This window comes from Chiloscyllium punctatum, chromosome 11 (assembly GCF_047496795.1).
Source record: "Chiloscyllium punctatum isolate Juve2018m chromosome 11, sChiPun1.3, whole genome shotgun sequence".
NCBI classification, from domain to species: Eukaryota; Metazoa; Chordata; class Chondrichthyes; order Orectolobiformes; family Hemiscylliidae; genus Chiloscyllium; species Chiloscyllium punctatum.
Genome location: NC_092749.1, coordinates 51302819 through 51324175, shown reverse-complemented (window position 1 = coordinate 51324175; position 21357 = coordinate 51302819). Strand labels below are relative to the sequence as shown.

General features: G+C 42.0%; 1 protein-coding gene across 1 annotated transcript in view; it reads left to right on the top strand.

Moving 5' to 3' along the window:
* The first annotated feature begins 530 nt into the window (after positions 1–530).
* The window catches only part of LOC140482975 (potassium channel subfamily K member 2-like), a 191965-nt gene continuing 171138 nt past the window's right edge, over positions 531–21357 (top strand). The window contains exons 1-2 of the mRNA XM_072580782.1: positions 531–644; positions 1433–1743. Of these exons, the coding sequence (XP_072436883.1) occupies position 644; positions 1433–1743 (312 nt within the window). The 5' untranslated portion in view covers positions 531–643. The remainder of the gene's footprint in view (positions 645–1432; positions 1744–21357) is intronic.

The window sequence follows — 21357 nt, the reverse complement described above, 5'->3', positions numbered from 1 at the left end:
ATGTTAATTTGGAATCTGCTGTTGATCATGTTTGTACTTAACGTCACATATTTAGGATAAGAGTTTATCTGTACTGTCACTATATTTGGAGACGTCCCCAATTAACATTCATTAATTTATGGCCAGTTGCATTCTACACAGATGCACAATGAGACCTCAGACACAAAAACGGATAACTGATAAATGCATTACAATACAACATGTTAGCAGATGTGTTATAAAATATAAACATGAATTAGCCTGTTAAAATAATAACAACTGTTGTTTTTACTGTACGTTTACATAATACTAATCACATTTACTGCTTGTCAGTGTGCCTAATTGTTTTCTTCCTGTATATTTCCCGTTCCGATTACAATCAGCATTGCATAATTTACTTTTGGAATAAACGCGCTGTGGGAAGCAGAGGCGGTCCTCTGGATATGGGAGAATGATTTTAATGGTTGTGGATCCTTTAAATGAAGCGAGGTGTGAGTGTGTATGTGAGTCTTACAGAGAGAGAGAGCCCCATGCGTTTGGATTAGGATGAACACGTATGAGCCATGTGGCAGCAACATCCACTCCTAACTGCCCGATTCTCCCATTGAAAATGAACAAAAAGGATTGCTGATCTCAGAAAATAGGCTGAATTGTTCGTACAAGAAGTAAGTACCAACCGCCTCCGTGGAAATCACTTCAATTTGTTAAATGCATTTGAAAAGCGTTTGTTGCTATTGTCATTCTGAAATTAATGCTGAGTAAGGTTTTATAAAGATGCATATATTATGAGGCTATACTTAGGTCGGTTTAGAACATATTACCTAGATGTGAAATACATCTTCATATTATGGCTTTGTTCATAGTCCATAGAGTGGTCTATAAACGTTCGTGATCTTGTAAATGTGACAGGTTCGGAGAATATGCTCTTAGTATAATTTATTCAGAATTCCTAATAAGATGCACATTTTCATCAGTCCCTTATAGTATGTACAGCATCCTGCATGTTGCTAACTGTATGATTAACAATGTAGTGAGCGCAATGAAACACGATTTATTTTCAAACATTTTAATTGAAATACATCCTTTTTACTATAGGTCAGGAACTTGAAAACTCCTGGGTGGAATCTATAATATGAATTGCAAAAAAAAAGCTTTTTATTAAAAAAAGAGAACCTTCCTTAAACAATTGTTGAGACAAAGTGAATCGATGCTGATAATCTATGACTCCATTCATGTAACCCACAGTCCTGATCTGTTCAATACGTTGAGTTGATATACGTGCACTGTCAAATAGGAATTGAAATGTTTGTCCTTTATCATATTGTGAATATTTTGTACGTACATGAAACTCATAATGTAAGTTGGCTTTATTGCCCAGAAGGTTGTAAATCACTAAATGTTGCTGTCAGTGAAAATAATCCATGTATTTCTTTATGTGTCTGTTTTTACCCAGTGGCAGCTCCTGACCTATTAGACCCCAAAACAGCAACTCAGAATGCCAAACCACGGCTGTCCTTTTCTGCAAAACCGACGGTTTTAACTCCAGGAGACGACAGCGACCTGAACCCAACTGTTATGAAATGGAAGACCGCCTCGGCTAATTTTCTGGTGGTGGTGCTTTATTTGATTATCGGCGCCACTGTATTTCAAGCGCTTGAACAGCCTGCGGAAAGCTCTCAGAAAACCGCAATCACCATCCAGAAACTGGAGTTTCTGGAAAAGCACATGTGTGTCAATTCCTTGGAACTGGAACTATTGATCCAGGTAAAATAAAAAGGAGGCGCTTTGCCAGTTAGTAACACACTGACTATGAATTAATGATTTGTGACAGTCTCTGCAGTTTGACCCTGTACGTAAACGAGCTGTGCAGCAAGTGGTACAATAATAACTGAACAACTGAGTTCTTAAATATTGGCATAAACTTTATATTCCATCGTTTCTTAGGGCACACTTTGTTTAATACCATTATAACAACAACTTGCCTTTAATGCCGTAAAATTTTCCTAATAATTCACTGGACTGATGTTAAACAAAATATGATCCGAAGCCACGCAGGGTGATATGAGCACAGGTGCTTTGGTCCCAGTAATGGGTTTTAAGGAGCATCTTAAAAGATAAGGGGTGAGGTGATGAGATGATGAGGAATAGCAAGATAATGGGACAGAGAGGTGTAAGGATTAAGTTCCATGAACTTAGGGTGCAGGGAGTGAAAGGTGTAGTTGTCTTTGGCATGGCAGTTAAAATCAGAGATGCACATGAGGCCAGAATTAGAGGAATAGAGAGATTTTGGAGCTAGGGTGGTAGTGCATGAAGCAATTATATGGGAGAGGCGAAGACAGTGCAGAGATGTGAAAGTATGGATGAGATTTTTAAAATTTGAGGAATCATTGAAGCAGTAGCTCAGCGGTTGATTTGTGTAAGGAATATGAATTCAGATCCAGGCAACAGAATTGTTCAAGTTGATGGAGCGTGAAGACAGAAGTCAGACAAGAAGCACATTGGAATGGTCAACTTTCAAAATAACAGGTATCAATTAAACTTTTTAGCAGCATATCAGCTGATGCAGCTGTGGAGACAGATCTTGTTACATTGAAGGAAAGCAGGCAGTTGTGATTTAGTGTCTATAGGATCTATATGAAGCTCAACTCAGGGACGAATAGGTTGTGAATGGTCAAGTTCAGCCTCCAGTTTTGACCAGCGAGTAGGACAGAAGTGATACTAGGGAGGAAAGTTTATGATGAAGTCCAAACATTTCTGTGAAATGCTCTGATACCAGGAAAGTTTGGTAAATTGTGACAATATGAAAACATTTATGCCTCTCAGATTGCAAGCTGAATTGAAACTGTTATGCCATAATTACTGCAAAGTATGTAAGAACTACAAGCAAGAGGGACTAATTCAACCCCTCAAATCACTGTATTATTCAATACGATCGTGGCTAATCTCATCTTGGCTAAAACTCGACTTTTCTTCTTGCTCTCCATACCCCTCCAACCCATTACAAATGAAAATTATTTGTCTCAAGTTTATTCAATTTCTTGGCATCCACCTCACTCTGGGGTAATGAATACCCCAGATTCATGACCCTTTGAGAGAAAGAATTCCTCCTCATCTCTGCTACTCCCTATCCTGAAACTATGACCTCTCATTCTAGATTACCCCACATGAAGAAACATCTGTCTATATCTAGTTTGTCAACACCCTTTAGCATCTAATATACCGCAATTAAATCTCTTCTCATTCTTCTAAACTGCTCAATCTTTCTTCATTAAACAAACCCCTGATCTCTGGAGTTGATCTAGTGAACCTCCTCTGAACTGCTTTCAATGCAACCTTATCCCTCCTCAAGTAGGGAGATCAAAACTACGCAATAGTCCAGATAGTTTTGTAATGAAAGTAAAGGCATAGTGTAACTCTGTGTTAGACCATAAACCAACTTCAGAGAGAAGTGCTGTGACACCCTGCTTCTCCAGCATTCTTACATTGCTTGGGTTTAACACTGCGATACTATATAACTTCAAAGCAAGTTAACTTTACAAAAAGCATTTAGATGATCCTATTGATTTCCAGGGTACTTTTTAATTATGCCGGGAGTTATGTAAATTGTATCGATGTCTCAGTTTTTCTAGCGCCTAATTAAAAAAATGAACACCTAAGCGTCCTGACAGGCACTGTATACACACTCATTATCAGCCAAACTTTACTGTCTATCATATTGGGTTGGGGTTGGGTTGATTCAAAGCTGAAAATGTGTTGCTGGAAAAGCGCAGCAGGTCAGGCAGCATCCAAGGAGCAGGAGAATCGACGTTTTGGAAATGAGCCCTTCTTCAGGAATGGCTCCTTGGATGCTGCCTGACCTGCTGCGCTTTTCCAGCAACACATTTTCAGCTCTGATCTCCATCATCTGCAGTCCTCAATTTCTCCTGGGTTGATTCAAAGGCAAGAAAGGCATGAAACAGAACTGTTTAAACTGATGAATGAAGCATTGAGTGAAGGTCTACACTAATTGCAGAACATGTTCTGATATTTGTCAGTCCCAATAGTAGATTCGCCATAGTTAAAAATCATACAATGAAACACGACAATAGTCTAACAGGTCTATTTGGAAGTACAAGCTTTTGGAGCACTGCTCCTTCGTCAGGTAGCTCCGAAAGCTAGTGCTTCCAAATAAACCTGTTGGACTATAACCTGATGTGGTGTGATTTTTAACTTTGTCCACCCCAGTGCAACACCGGCACCTCCACATATAGATTTGTCATGTAATAAACTTGATCAACGACACTAAATGTCTAGGTGGATCATTTGAAGACCTATTTTACTAGTTAGTTGCTGTACAGAAATTCAGGAACTTCCTCTTTCCCTAATTCTGGACTTGCATCATTCTTTTGCTTTTCTATTAAACCCACTTGCTTTTCCATTACATCTGATATCTTGCAAGGGCCTATCTTCTCCCCCCTTCATTTTTACCATCAATGGAGTGTTCCTAAATGAAGTAATCTATAAGCACAAAGCCTAGTTCTTTGTATACACTGTTGATATCAGCTGTATTTCATGATTTACTTTCTTAACTCTTCCTTGCCTTCTATTTGCATGCTTCTTGCCTGATATTTAGTATTAGTTAAGCAGAGGTCTTTTCAATTAAATCCTGGGAGACGTACAGCCATTGCATTTAAACCACAGCTCAGATTTCATTGTCTAGCTAACAACTCCATCCCTTTCCCTGGCCATCATTTGAAGCTAATTTACCTCCTCTGTTTTGGAAGACTGTTTAGAAATACACCACTAAGTGTACGTTTAATCCCTTCTGCCAAAGTTCATTACTGCACACTTTTCTGTATGAAGTTTCATTTGCCTCTTATTCAACTATTTTGCCAGCCTATCCAAGTTGTCTTGTACTTTATATTATCCTCTATGCATACTACCCCTCCAAGTCTGGTATTATTGGCAAACTTTGAAATTTCACTCTGCATTCCAAATTTCCACATCATTTATATGTAACAAGAAAGGTAGTGATCTTAGCACTGATCCTTGAAGAATATCACTTCTTCTATCTGTTAATCTGTCAAATAACTATTTACCAATTTCCTTTTATCCTGACAGTAAACTAACCCTCAAAGTGCGTAAATATCAATTTTTTAAGCAGCTTTTAATGTTTCACTTTGTCAAAGGTTTCTTAAAACCATGTTGTTAACATACACCATGCTCCATTCACCAAGGTTCTCTGCTACTTCATCAAAAAGTAATTTGTTTAGTCAACCACATCTGTCTTTTCAAATCCTTGCAGGCTATTCTTCATTGCTCAAACACCTCCAAGCAATTATTGATTTTTATTCCTGATTATTGTTTCTAAAAGCTTCCCCATTGTTGACAACTCATCCGGATGATAGGACTATCCTTAGATTATTTCTTAAATAAGGATATTATATTTTCAACTCTCCAATTCTTAGACACCTTTCCCTTTTCTCGATTATTGTATTATAACAACCCTGTAGCTAGCTCTATCCTATCTTCTTTCAACACCTAGGTTGTAAACCATCAGGGCCATTTACTTACCTCAAATATTGCCTCCCTATTCAGTATCGCATTCTTCTTAACTTTCACCGAATCCATTATTTTTACTATTTCTGCTTTGACTGCTATTTTGGCAGACTCCTCTTCTCAGCAAACACTAACTGAAAGTACTCATTGTGTATTCAAACCTTGTATTGTTCATCTAAGCATATGGCATTTCCTGGTCTGTAAAAGGAGCCACTTTAGCTCTTAGTAACTCTTACAGTTTACATACCTACAGAAGGTTTTTGTATTCCATTTTGTGTTGACCATCAATTAATACACAAATTCTCTTCTTTCTAGACTTATGTTTCTTTTCACCTCCCCTCTGAACCTGCTGTATTAGATTAAATTCTAATAATTGAAAAAAAAACCTGATATGCATAATCTACCCTTGTTTTCCACTTCATAGTAATCTCTATCTCCCACATAGAGTCACAGTATCACACAGCACGGAAACAGACGCTTGAATCCAATCAGTCCATAATCCCAAACAAGGTGAGTCCCACCTGCCTGTGCTTGGCCCATGCCCCTCCAAACATTTCTTATTCATGTGCTGAACCAAATGTCTTCTAAATGTTGTAACTATAACTGCATTCGCCACATCCTTTTAAAGTTCATTCCCCACTCAAACCATTGTCTGTGGAAAAAAATTGCCTCTCATTTCTTTCTTCAATCTTTCTCCTCTCACCTTAAAGATATGCCCATTACTATTGAAATTCCTCACTGTAGGGAAAAGACACCTACCATTCACCTTATCTATACCTCTCACAACTTTATAAACTTTCATAAGGTCACCCCTCAAACTCCTATGTGCCAGTGAAAAAGTCCCACCTATCTAATGCCTCCTTATCAAGGAATCCTGATTTTGGTTCATCCTTGTTGGAATGTCTGCAGCCTGTAACTGAAATTCTCTTAGTCAAAGGCCAACCATTGTTCCAGTCCTTCTTGCAAGTCTTTAATTTCATTTTATCCTGACTAAATCCCTTCTCAATGCATTGAAAGTAGCTCCTTGCAGTTTGCATTGAGAACATCGAACATTAGCCGCAGCACAGGCCCTTCAACTCTCGATGTTGCACTGACCTTTGAAACCAATCTGAAGCCCATCTAATCTACGCTATTCCATTTTTACCATATGTCTATCCAATGACCATTTAAATGCACTTAAACCCGGTGAGTCTACTGCAGTTGCAGGCAGTCCATTCCACACCCCTACTATTCTCTGAGTAAAGAAACTACCTCTGACATCTCTCCTATATCTATCACCCCTCAATTTAAAGCTATGTCACCTCGTGCTAGCCATTACCATCACTGTCCACCCTATCTACCCTCTGATTATCTTATATGTCTCCATCAAGTCACCTCTCAACCTTCTTCTCTCTAATGAAAACAGCCTTAGGTCCATCAGTCTTTCCTCGTAAGACCTTCCCTCCATTCCAGGTAATGTCCTAGTTAATCTCCTCTGAATCTTTTCCAACACTTCCACATCCTTCCTTTAATACAGTGACCAGAACTGTACACAATACTCCAAAGGTGGCTGCACCAGAGTTTTGACAGCTGACCTCGTGGCTCTGAAACTCAATTCCTCTATTAATAAAAGCTAACACACCTTATGCCTTCTTAACAACTCTATCAACATGAGTGGCAACTTTTAGGGATCTCTGTACATGGACACCGAGATCTCTCTGTTCATCTACCCTACCAAGATTCTTATTATTAGCCCAGTACTCTCTTTTCCTGTTGCTCCTTCCAAAGTGAATCACCTCACACTTTTCCGCATTAAATTCCATTTGCCACCTCTCAGCCCACCTCTGCAGCTTATCTATGCCCCTCTGCAACCTATGACATCCTTCAGCGCTATCCACAACTCCACCGACCTTAGTATCATTTGCAAATTTACTAACCCATCCTTCTAAGCCCTCGTCTAGGTCATTTATAAAAATGACAAACAGCATTGGTGCCAAAACCGATCCTTGTGGTACCCCACTAGTAACTAAACTCCAGGATGAATATTTCCCATCAACCACCACCCTCTGTCTCCTTTCAGCTAGCCAATTTCTGATCCAAACCACTAAATCACCCTCAACCCCATGCCTCCATATTTTGTGCAATAGCCTACCGTGGGGAAACTTATCAATTGCCTTACTGAAATCCATCTACACCACATCAACTGCTTTACTTCCATTGACTTATCTAGTCACCTTCTTGAAGACCTCAATAAGGTTTGTGAGGCCCGAGCTACCCTTCAAAAATCCGTGTTGACTATCCCTAATCAACTTATTCCCTTCTAGATTATTATAAATCTTATCTCTTATAAACTTTTCCAACACTTTACCCACAACCAAAGTAAGGCTCACTGGTCTATAATTACTAGGATTGTCCCTACTCCCCTTCTTGAACAGGGGAACAACATTTGCAGTCTCCTGGCACTATTCCAGTCGCCAATGATGACATAAAGATCAAAGCCAAAGGCACTGCTATCTCCTCTCTGGCTTCCCAGAGAAGCTTATGATAAATTCCATCCAGCCCAGGGGACTTATCTATGTTCACACTTTCCAGAATTGCTAACGCCTCATTCTTGTGAACCTCAATCCCATCTATTCTAGGAGGCTGTATCTCAGTATTCTCCTCATCAACATTGTCTTCTTAAGTGTGAATACTGACGAAAAGTATTCGTTTAGTGCTTCCCCAGCTCCTCTGACTCCACGCAAAATTTCACATTACTTTCCTTGTTTGGCCCTAATCTTACTCTAGTCATTCTTTTATTCCTGATATACTTATAAAAAGCCTTAGGGTTGTCCTTAATCCTATCCGCCAATGTCTTCTTATGTCTCCTCCTGGCTCTTCTTAGCTCTCTTTTTAGGTCTTTCCTGGCTAACTTGTAACTCTCAAGAGCCCTGACTGAGCCTTTATGTCTCATCCTAACATAAGCCTAATTCTTCCTCTTGACAAGAGATTCAACTTCTTTTGTAAACCACGGCTCCCTTGCTCGACAACTTCCACCCTGCCTAACAGGTACATACTTATCAAGGACATACTGTAGCTGTTCCTTGAATAAGTTCCACATTTCAATTGTGCCCATCCCCTGCAGTTTCCTTCTCCATCCTATGCATCTTAAATCTTGCCTTATCGCATCATAATTGCCTTTCCCCCAGTTATAACTTTTGCCCTGTGGTATATACCTATCCCTTTCCATCGCTAAAGTAAACATTACCGAATTGTGGTCACTATCACCAAAGTGCTCACCTACCTCCAAATTTAACACCTAGTTGGGTTCATTAACCAGTACCAAATCCAGTGTGGCCTCATCCCTTGTTGGCCCGTGAACGTACTGTGTCAAGAAACCCTCCTGCACACGTTGGACAATAAATGACCCATCCAAAGTACTAGAATTATAGTATTCCCAGTCAATATTTGGAACATTAAAGACCCCATAACAACTCTTGCTCCTATCGAGAATCATCTTTGCTATCCTTTCCTTTGCACCTCTGGAACTATTCGCTGGTCTATAGAAACCCCCAACAAGGTGACCTCCTTTCTTGTTTCTCACCTCAGCCCATACCACCTCAGTAGATGAGTTCTCAAACATCCTTTCTGCCACTGTAATTCACTCCTTGATTAACAGTGCTACACCTCCCCCTCTTTTACCATCTTCTCTGTTCTGACTGAGACATGTAAATACCGGCACCTGCAACAACCATTCCTGTCCCTGCTCTATTAATGTCTCTGAAATGGCCACAACATCGAAATTCCAGGTACCAACCCATGCTGCAAGTTCACCCACCATATTCTAGATCCTGCTGGCGTTGAAGTAGACACATGTCAAACCAACTTCTTGCTTGCCGGCCCTCCCTTGCAACCTTGAAACCTTATTTCTGACCTCACTACTCTCAACCTCCTTTCTACAGAAACTACAATTTGGGTTCCCATCCCCATGCTGAGTTAGTTTAAACCCTCCCGAAGAGCATTAGCAAATTCAACTCCCCCCCCCCCCCCCCCGACAGGATATTGGTACCCCTCTGGTTCAGGATTAGGCCATCCTATCTGTTGAGGTCCCACCTACCCCGGAAAGAGCTTCAATTATCCAGGAATCCAAAACCCTCCCTCTTGCACCATCCCTGTAGCCATGTGTTCAACTCCTCTCTCTCCCTAATCCTCACCTCACTAGCATGTGGCACGGGCAAGAAACCAGAGAAAACAATTCTGTTTGTTCTAGTTCTAAGCTTCCACCCTAGCTCCCTGAAGTTCTGCCTTATACTCCCCATGTCACTTCCTATCTACGTCGTTGGTGCCTATGTGGACCGTGACTTGAGGCTGCTCCCCCACCCCCTCAAGGATCCTGAAAACACAATCAGAAACATGAAGAACCTTGGCACCTGGGAGGCAACACACCAACCATGATTCTCTCTCATTCCCACAGAACCTCCTGTCTGTCCCCCTAACTATGGAGTTCCCAATGACCAACGCTCTGCTCCTCTTCCCTCTTCCCTTCTGAGCAACAGGGACTGAATCTGTGCCAGAGATCTATATCCCATGGCTTACCCCTGGTAAGTAACCACAACCCCCAACAATATCCAAAACAGTGTTGTTGTTGAGGGAACAGCCACAGGAGATCCCTGAACTGCTTGCAGGTTCCCTTTCCATCCCCTGACAGTAACCCTTCCACCTTCTTCTTGTACCTGGGGTGTGACTGCCTTCCTGTAAATGCTCTCAGTAACCCCCTCCATCTCCCAAATGATCCGAAGTTTATCCAGCTGTAGCTCCAGTCCCCAAACCTGGTTTTTGAGGAGCTGGAGTTGGGTGCACTTCCTTAGATTCAGTCAGCAGGGACACTTGTGGTGACCCTTACCTCCCACATTCTGCAGGAGGAACATTCAACTGCCCTTACCTCCATTCTCAATATTCTAAAATCCCAACGAGACCACTGAAAACTAAAAAAAAATAAAAACTAGTCACCTTACCTATCTGGCACACAGAACCTTTTCTTTTGGTTAGAGGATGTGTGGGAGACACTACCTGAGTAGTGTTTCGGGTAAAGCAACCACCCAAATATATTACTTCACTTACCCACGACTCCACTGCTAAACATACCATATAGTCTGATTGCTATGCTCATCAAAATATTTTCCCACAAACACACAGTGCATCATTCCACCCTATTTCCCAATATCAGATCCAACAATATCTTCTTTCTAGTTGGACTGGGAATACACTAATGAGAAAGTTCTCCTGAACAGCATTCAGAAATCCCTCCTCTTAACCCTCCTATATTGACCTATATTGATTCTCAATTCAGCTTTGCCTTGATTTTAAAATTCTTATCCTTGTTTTCAAATCCCTTCACAGCCTTGTCTCATTCTTCTCTGTAACCTATTTCAGTTCTGCAGCCCTTTGACATCCTTACACTCCTCCAACTATAGCCTGTCCTGTATCTCCAATTTCATCTACCCTACAACTGGGGCCTGCACCTTCAACTATTTGGTCCCTAAGTATCTCCACTTCTCCCTTTCCCTGTTTAAGTAACCTCTTATAATTTCCTTTATTGTCACACTTCCCAATGTCTCCTTATGGTGCTCTGAGTAAAATTTTGTTTGTTAGTACCCATTTGGACATTTTACAATGTTTAGGATGGTGTTTAAATGCAAATTATTGTTTGTGGCATGTCATTTGAGATTGCTGACTGGACCCGTTTTCTGACTGCGAAATTGACAGCTCAGAATGAAAGTTTACTGGTGATGTACTGTTTTTGGTTGCTTTCACAGCCAGCTGTACTGCAGCAATGCATTTGGTTGCGGTAGATTTGCTTTTGAGTGAAAGCAGCAAAGAAACCAGGGAAAATAGGTAAGAGGAAGATACTGTGCAAGAACCATCTGCAGGTTAAATCTTCAGGGGAGCAACATTTCAGGTGCCTTCACCACAAAGATGCTGTTACTGATCAATGTGACTTGCTGTGGCCCCAGGCCATAGTCATTATTGTCTATGGCTGTCAAACTCTCCATGACTGTCACACTTATACGCAGGCTGCTTACATACTGCCACAGGTGACATCACTGACAGTCCTCAGTTTGTTGTTCACTGTTGTGGGTGATAGATGATATGGTGGCATCATGACTGATTATCTTATTTGGGCAGAATGCATGAAAAGGAAAATGAATGAAAACAAGGTCTTATATACCTGGCAGGTTTCCTGGAGATCCAACGTATGGCCATGTGCTTTATCATCATCAACCTCCCTCCTTTGTTCAGAGAAAGGAATCCGACTCCCTCAATGTTCAGCTTGTCTGCGCCTGGTCTCCTGATGGCAGTTGTGATTAAGTTATTTGTCAGCAGTCCTCAGTTCTATCTTTGCTTTAAGCAGCATGGGAGGACAGAGGCTGGTTTCTGCAAAACAAGGCTCATCTCCTTCAGCCATGCTTCATGACTGAAGTCTGGCTCAAATACTGTCACTAAAACTACAGACTATTGTATGCTCAAGCCATGCTTCTGCTGCCTGGATTGTTCTGCTGGAGCTTCTTAATACATGCCCAAGTGAGCATTGTTTTCTTCAGCTTCCATTGGTTTGTTTTCATAAAGGATCAGCCTTTGAATCACCTGAGCACAAAAGCTTTAACAGGAGAAGCAGGAGGAAGAGAAGAAGGAGGTGGTACACTATGAAGAGGAGCAGGACAACTATTGGCTCCCCATGCTGTTAGAGAACAGGTCATTGAAAAGCGTTTCTTGTCAACCCTTTCTCCCTCTCAATACACTCGTACAGTCCATATCACCACTGACTCGTCTGTCATCATATATTGCCATCCTTGCTTTAGCAGTCTTGCATTCACTTTATTACAAATACAAATATCCATTCAGAATACAAAACAAAACAAGTTTATTAAACAACTCCATCCATTGTTAGCTAGCAGTTAACACAACAGCTATTAATCACCCCTGTGCAAGCCATTAGCACTTGTCTTCTCCGATTATCCATCTATTTTATTGCTCCGACAAGGTTTTTCTCTAGAGGCAACAACTTAGGAAGCAGAAGGCTGCTGACTTTCTTTTGAGAGCCCTTCGGGTGGTCTGGTTCCAGAATGTGGAGTCTTGTGCAGAAATTCCAGTGCAACTGACATTTCCTGATCTATGCCATGTTTTTTTGGGCAAAATCCTTTTGATCGGAAACATCGGGGAAGAACTTGCTCCTGTACAGAAGGGCAATATTTCAGCCAAATGGTGTAAGCAGCATACTGCCTAGCTTGAAACAATACCTTCAGCTATAAATAGTAGATTTGGTGTAAATGGTACATCCACTTTATTTAGCAGCTGCATTGAGACTAATTTCTGTTGAGCCTGCATAGGCTTAATTGTGGATGGATTAAATCAAAATAAAAATTTGTGCTGGCCTTTACTACAGCCTGTGAGCTCAGTACTCTGCTGTAAAACAGCAAATATGACAAATTTAAAGGGTTGGGATCATATGTATGACCTACCAGTAGAACTGAGGTTCGAAGTTTAGATTTTGATGTCCGTTCTAGGTCAAGTGAGTGGAGCAGTGGGAAATGGAATTCAATCCAGAAAAGTCTGAGATAATGCACTTGGGGAGGGCTAATGAAACAAAGGATTGCACAATGCATGGTAGAACCCTGGTAAGTACTGAACATCAGGGAGACCTTGGTGTACATATTCACAGATCCTTGAAGGTAGCAGGGCATGGTAGATGAGGTGGTTAAGAAATCAAACAGGATTCTTACTTTTATTTAACTGCGGCACAGAATACAAGAGCAGGGAGCTGGAACTGTATAAAATGCAGTATAAAATGTCACAACTGGGATGTGGAGATGACGTAATTGCATCATCAGTATTTGACTAAAGAGGGTGCAAAGGGAGTTTACTACAATGCTGCCTCTGCAGGACAGTCATTAGAAGGGAGAATAGCCAAAAGGCATAGATTTAAGGTAAGAGGTTGAAGGCTAAGAAGAGAGTTGAGGATAATTCTTTTCACTTAGAGAGTGGCGGGAATCTGAAAATCACTGCCTGAAAGTGTGGTTGGGTCAGAAACACTCGTAATCTATAAACAGTTTTTAGATATTCATGTATGTTGCTATAGCCTCCAGGGCTATGGGTCAAGTGATAGGAAATGGGAGCGATGTCATTGGCTCTTGGTAAAAAGTCACAATGCTCTTACCAGACCAGAGAGCTGCTTTCTCATTAGGGAGGGCTGACTGGTGGTGGTTCAATTTGAAGGGCACCAAGCCTTGGGTGAGGAGAGAGGTTGAGAAATACGGTCCTTCAAGGCAACCTCAGCAGATACAGGAATTGAATCCATGCTGTTAGCATCAGTCTGCATTGTAACCAGCAGTTTGGCAACTGAGCGAACCAAATATCTTGGTAGACTGGTATAGCCATGATAGACTGAACGGTCTCCTCTATGGTCTAACCATCTATCTGTCCGTGGCCAGTGATAAATCAGTACAAGAATTTTTAACATTTTATATTCAATTCAAGTAATAGAGATGAATGTTCATCCAAAAAAAAAATTCACAATGTATTACTGAGTCCAATGTTGCATTTGAGATTAATGCAACATGAACTCATATCAATTCACACTTAGTTAGAGCCTTTTACAGGATATAAAGTCATAAGGCTATTCTCAGAAATGTAATCAGCCAAATAAGCTAACATCAAATTAATGTTTCCTACATTGCAACAGTGATTATACATCAAGAGTATTTGGTTGGCTATAAAGGGCTTTGAGTATTTTGTTTGTTGTAAAAGCCATTTGAAATTTGTAAGTCTTTGTACTGAGTCCAAGCAGGAGACATAATCAGGCAATCAAATGTTTGGTCAGTAAGGTGAATTTTAGAGAATGTTTTAAAGAAGAAAAGAGAAATGGAAAGTGGCATGGTTTAAAAAGGGTATCACTGAAATAACTCCACAGATGCCAGTATCCCATCACCAAGTCACCCTTTATTTACACATGGAAAGTCCTTGGCACTGATCCAGCTCCCTCAGAGCCAGCTGTCAGAGTCATCAGAACCTCTGACGCTTCTGTTTATATCTGTCAGTCAGGGCTCTGATTGGACCAGATTAATAGTCCCAGTCAGGGAACTCATATTCTAGGCGTTCCACCTGGCTAACCTCATTATAATCATTACATCCCTTCCCCTCTGAGTCCAAGGACATAGGCTGATACTTTTTTGTAGCTCCTTCTGGAGCGTTTTAGCACCGGCTCAAGTTCGTCCAACTCTGCCTCTGATACAGGAAGTGTGTAATGCGTACTAGGTTGCACCTTGGGCTTGGAGCATCACGAAGAAATTCATTCTCCTCTTCAGGTGACAAAGGCATTGAGGTGGTGACATCTAGATTCTGAATTATCTTTAACACTTGATGGAGAGAGAGAACCAAAAACTGTCAAGGAGCTCAGCATGTTTTGCTCCCACACTGTTTGTGGGTTTGCAGGTTTCATATGGTCCACATGCTTATTCAGGACCATTGCATCTTTATACATCTTTATTGTGGGGACCATGCTTCTTACCCATGCAGAGCCATTCCTGTGGTTCCTACACCAAACATCGTCCCCTGAAGTAAACTGTCTCTCTCGCTTAGCGCAGTCTTGTGTCCAGCATCGGCATTCCTATTAATCAAATAGGAACTAGGACAGTTTGGTATCTAGTGAAGCTATAAGGTGTTTCTTTAAGCCTGCCTTCAAAGATTGGGCTCCTCTTTCTGCTCGACCATTGGATGATAAATGGTATGGAGCTGTCCTTATATGATGAATACTATTCTACTTTAGGAGATACTCAAGTTCCCTGCTGGTAAACAATGGCCCGTTATCTGTTACTAATACTTCCGGGAGTCCTTGTATTGCAAAAGATGTGCGCAGTTTTTCTATCATAGTCCCCATGTTTGGCGAATGAACTCTATGCACATCCAGCCACTTTGAGTGGGCATCCACAATAATTAAGAACATTGAGCCCATGAAAAGACCTGCATAGTCAATGTGTAACAACGTCTAGGGTTTACTCAGCTATTCCCACGAATGTGGGGGAGCTGCTGGCGGTAATTTTTGTCATTGCTAGTAGTCTGGACACTGCCCCACCAACATGGCTTTGTCTGCATCCAGTTCTTGCCACCAGACAACTTCTCATCAACATCTGCATTTTCGCTGCTCGTTGGATGCTGCCTGAACTGCTGTGCTCTTCCAGCACCACTAATCCAGTATTTGGTTTTCAGCATCTGCAGTCATTGTTTTTACTTTGGTAAAGTTCAGCCAGTATTTGGTGTCGACCTTTGCTTGGGACAATCACTCTTGCTCCGCATAATAATATGCTGTCTGGTGATCTGGTTTTTCCGGGTCCAAAATGGTTTCAATTCTGGTTGTGACGGCCCTTTGATTTTCCCCATCACCACCAGCTGTTACAGTTTTCACCAGGCCCAGATCTTTCTGTGTTCAAAGATTGGTATTGTTAGCTGTGGTTGGAAGTGCATCCAGAAAATTTAAAACTGTTATGGACTCTCTGGGTGGCAGTACCAAGGTGGTCTATCTGCCAGCAGGAGGCAACTAAATGCTATTTGGCCTCCTGGACAGTGTTTCAACTTGTAATTATGTGCAGTTAGTCTTAGAGGCCACCGCTGAATTCAACCTGAAGTCATGGGTGCACTGCCTTGTCCTCTTTATGTAGACTTAGCAGGGATTGTGGTCCATTATTGTTCCGCATTTATATCTGTAAAGGTATTGGTGGAACTTCCTGACTCCAGATATGACTACCAAACCTTCCTTCTCTATCTGGGTGCATTAGCCAAAGTCCGGGATAAATATGCTATTGGGCATTCCTCACCATTGGCCACCTATGAGCCAATATACTCCAATGCTGTATAGGGAGGCTTTACATGTTAATACCAAATCTTGCTTGGGACCGTAGCATGCCAACCCCTTCGAGGATGATAGCTGTTTCTTCACTTTTCTGAAAGCTATAGCTTCGTTATACAACCTTTAAGATTTGATGGAAAGGTGCCACGATGAATGCCAGATTGTGTATGAACCTTCAGTAATAATTCACCAGACATAGAGCTGGGTCACCTTTGTTTGCCCTCACTTTATCATTCACCGGGTATTATCTAGTCTTGTTGACTCCATAGCCCACGTAGGTCACTTGGAGTGCCTGGAACACACATTTTTCCCTTCTAAGGCATATGCCTGCCTGGGAGAAATGTCTAAGGACTGTGTACAAGTTCTCTAAGTATTCCTATTGGTCATCACTGTTATTAGCACATCATCCAGATGAATGGTGACCTGGGGTAGACCTTGTAAAATGTTCTCCATTATCTGCTAAAAAATGACGATACTTCAAATGGCAGTCTTGTATATTGGCGCATGCCCTATGAATACTAATTGTAGCATACTTCAGGGAGTCCTCATCGCAATTGCAAGTATGCATGGCTTATGTCCAGCTTCTTGAAGGACAGGCCTCCTATCAGCATTATGCATAAATCCTCTAGGCGAGGGATTGAGTATTTCTCCAGCTGTGAAAGTAGTTAATTGTTTGTTTAAAATCCCCAGAAAGGTGAACTAACGCATCAGGCTTCACAATCAGTATGACTGGTGCTGCCCATTCCATAAACTGACTGCCTTGATGATTACGTTAATTTCTAGCCTTCTGATTTGCCGTCTGTAAGGCAAATGGCACGAGGTAGGCCTTGAAGAATTGCTCAATATGCAAGGTGGCCTTGGTTCCTTTGATAGCCCCTAGACCTTCCTGAAAAATGTCCGAGTATTTAGTTAGGACTTCATTCAGACAGCCATTTTCTAACTGAAAAATGTTGAGCCAATCTAGGTAAATCTTTCTCAACCAATTTCGCCCCATCAAGCTTGGGCCTGAGCCTGTTATGACAATCAGTGGTAAATGTACCAGCAGCTTCTCATAAAAAAATAGAACTGAAGTTGTACCCTTATCTGTAAAGGCTCCCTGGTATAATTTCTCCGTCTAGCTGAAGTCTTGTGCAAACTTAAGGGTCGGAGTCCGGAGTGATATTTGTTAAAGACTGGTGCTGCGTTCACGGAAACAGCCACACTGGTATTGACCTCTGTTAGAACCAGGTGGCCATTTAAGCAGACATTTATTTTGATTGGTTCTGATTTGGATGTTGCGAAGCAATTTAACTGTTCCAACCAGATATAGGTGGACTTTCTAGGATGTGCTCTCCTGGATACTGGCCTATGAGCTCTCTTCCACAATTTAAGTCTAGTGGGATTCTTTTGCCATCTCGAGTCTGTATATCACAGCAACAACTATGGCTTGCTGGTCTGGATTCTGAAGAAAATATTAAATGTTGGCGGAGGCTGGCTTTGTTTTGGGGTTTTGCTGTGGGTTGACTTAGAATCCCTCTGTTCAGGATATGTCTTGTGTGAGACTATGCAATTGTTTTCACTCAAGTTGGACTGGTGAGAGTGTCTACTTCCATCGGCATATCCTGCAACTCATATACTCCACTTGCTGCATTTTCCAGGGATAAAGCCAGTTGTAGTGCCTGTTTGTTGTCCAGTTGTGCTTCAGCTAGTAGGTGCTTTTTGCATGGTTACATCATTAATCCCAAAATACCAAACAGTCTCTCAGCACCTCATTAAGGTTAAACCAAAGTCAGCTATCTCTGCCAGTCATCTTAACCTAGTCAAAAATCCCGAAATGGATTCTCCTGGATCTTGAATTGCCAATTAAACCAATATTGCCTTAGTATTAGAGGAGGCTTGGAATTGAAATATTCCTTAACTAAACCCATCAATGATTGAAAGGTTTTAGTAACTGCTGCCTCAGAGAAAGTTAGGCTCCGAATAGTAATAAAAGCTGAGGGATCACAAACTGTCAGGAAAATTACTCATTACTTTTCATCTGCCCCAAAGTCATTTGCCTGGACAAAAAAGCACATTCTTTCCACATAATGGACTCAGCCTTCATCGGTAGGATTAAACTAGTCAAGCTTCACAATTAACAGCATGATGTCAGAAATGCTTATCCCAACTCAAAGACGACTGTTGTGAGTGAATTTCTTCAGGAGTGTGCTTTTCTCTTTTTGCCACTGAAATACCTCGACAGAGTGCGGTATCCCATCAGCAAGCCACCCTTTTATTTACACGTGGAGAGTCCAGCTTCTTCAGAGGCAGCTCTCAGAGTGAAAGACCCTTCTGTTTATTTTTTTTCACACAGTGCCCATGTTGTGTGTGTGCAGGTGACTCCTATTTATTTATTTTATTTTTTCTTTCCTTCTCTTTTTTGTGAGACACAGTGAGAGACACAAGGTGTATAAATCTTTATTCAGTTTCCACCACCAGGAAGAAAGGAAACACCCGAGTGGCCTGTGACAAGCAGTGCCCTTCACATCACAGGGCAATGCTGTGTGATCAAACAGTGAAGGGGAGGGCAGGGATTAAATCAAAATAGAGTTGGAGGGGGAAATAATGCACTCCACTCCCTGCGGCACCCACCTCTCCTTGAACAACTCCAGGGTGTTGGTGGACACCATGTGCTCCTTCTCCAAGGACACCCGAGCTCTACGTAACCGTGGAAGAGGGGCAGGCAGTCAACCCTAATGACCCCCTCCATGGCCCGCTGCCTGGACCTGTTTATGGCCAGTTTGGCCAGGCCCAGGAGCAGACCCACGAGGAGGTCTTCAGACCTGCCCTCCCTCCTCCGTACCGGGTGCCCTCCTGTTTTATTTTCCCAATTCTCAAAAGGGAAAACACCCGAGTGGCCAGTGACAAGCAGTGCCCTTCACATCAAAGGGCAATGCTGTGTGATCAAACAATCTCCTGTTTTTTTTTATTAACCCCCACACTACCGCCTAACTGCAGTACTGCTTATTTTTTCCCCAGCACCCATGGTGTGTGTGTGCATGTGTGAGACACAGTGAGAGACACAAGGTGTACGAATCTTTATTCAATTTCCACCACCAGGAAGATAGGAAAACACCCAAGTGGCCAGTGACAAGCACTGCCCTTCACATCAAAGGGCAATGCTGTGTGATCAAAACAGTGAAGGGGAGGGTCGGGACTAAATCAAAATAGAGTTGGAGAGGGAAACAATGCACTCCACTCCTTGCAGTGCCCACCTCTCCCTGAACGACTCCAGGGTGTTAAACATACACAGACACAGGGACAATGTACAAACTCCACACAGACAGTTGCCCAAGGCTGGAATTGGAACCTGGGGCCTTGGTGCTGTGAGGCAGCAGTGCTAACCACTGATTCACCACACCACAGTCCCTCCTGTTTATTTTTTTTTCTGTAGCTCTGTTATTTTTTATTAACCCCCACACTACCGCCTAACTGCGGTAGTGCTTATTTTTTCCCCAGCACCCATGGTGTGTGTGTGTGTGTGCAGGTGTGAGACACAGTGAGAGACACAAGGTGTATGAATCTTTATTCAATTTCCACCACCAGGAAGATAGGAAAACACCCGAGTGGCCAGTGACAAGCACTGCCCTTCACATCAAAGGGCAATGCTGTGGGATCAAAACAGTGAAGGGGAGGGTAGGGACTAAATCAAAATAGAGTTGGAGAGGGAAATAATGCACTCCACTCCCTGCGGCGCCCACCTCTCCCTGAACAATTCCAGGGTGTTGGTGGACACCGCGTGCTCCTTCTCCAAGGACACCTGGGCTCTAACATATCCGCGGAAGAGGGGCAGGCAGTCGGCCCTAACGACCCCCTCCATGGCCCGCTGCCTGGACCTGTTAATGGCCAGTTTGGCCAGGCCCAGGAGCAGACCCACGAGGAGGTCTTCAGACCTGCCCTCCCTCCTCCGTACCGGGTGCCCAAAGATCAGGAGCGTGGGACTGAAGTGCAATCAAATCCCTCCTGTTTATATCTGTCAACCAAGGCTCCCTGTTTGGGCCATATTAACAGCCCCAATCAAGGAGCTCATACTTTATGAAGTCCACCTGGCTGACCTTGTTACAATCACTACAGTGACAAAACTTAGGGCTTAGATAGTTGAAGGCATTGCTGCCAAATGCAGGACAAAGGCACAAACCATGCACAAGATGCCAGTTTTGGTGGACTGCAGAACTCTTAAAGAACTGTGGGGCTTAAGAAGTTAATAAGGAAAGTGAAGGGTAAGACAATAGAGAGACTTGAATGTACAGATGAGAATTTTAATTTGGGAGCCAATGTAATTCAATGAAAACATACAGCGGGGAAACAAGATGTTTTAACAAGTTGCTAAAATATAACAAAGAACTGTGGATGTTGGAGGTCTGAAAAAAGAAACAAAATGCTGAAACAAAAGATCTGACAGTAGCCATACAGAGAAAAACAGAGTTAAGATGTTGAAGCCAGTAATTCTTTGTCAGAGCTGGAAATAGCTGGGAAAGGTTAGTACTTATGCTGATGATGAGGCAGGGGACTGAACAGAGTACATGGAGATGGGAGTAAGGAAGGGATGCTGCCAGACTTGCTGAGTTTCTCCAACACTTTCTCTTTTTGTTTAAAGGCTTGTTGCACATTTGGATACAGGCTGCAGAAATGATTTTAATGATGTTCAAGATGCTAATTGATTAATTATGAAAAGAATTATTGAATCATCAAATAGCAATATAAAAGAAGGCAAATCAGCTCATTACGTCTGTATCAGCTCTTTTAAAGATCTGTCCAGTTTGTCCCAGTCACCTGTTCTTTTCCTTGTAGGTTTGCAAATGTTTCCACTTCAGTTCCCTTTTACAGTTATCACTGAATAAGCTTCAACTATCCTTTCAGGCAGTGGCACTCCTGATCATAACAACATACTGCATAAAAGATGTTTTCATCATTTCACCTGTGTCTGTTTTGCCAATTAGCTTAAACCTGTGCCCTGAGGTTAC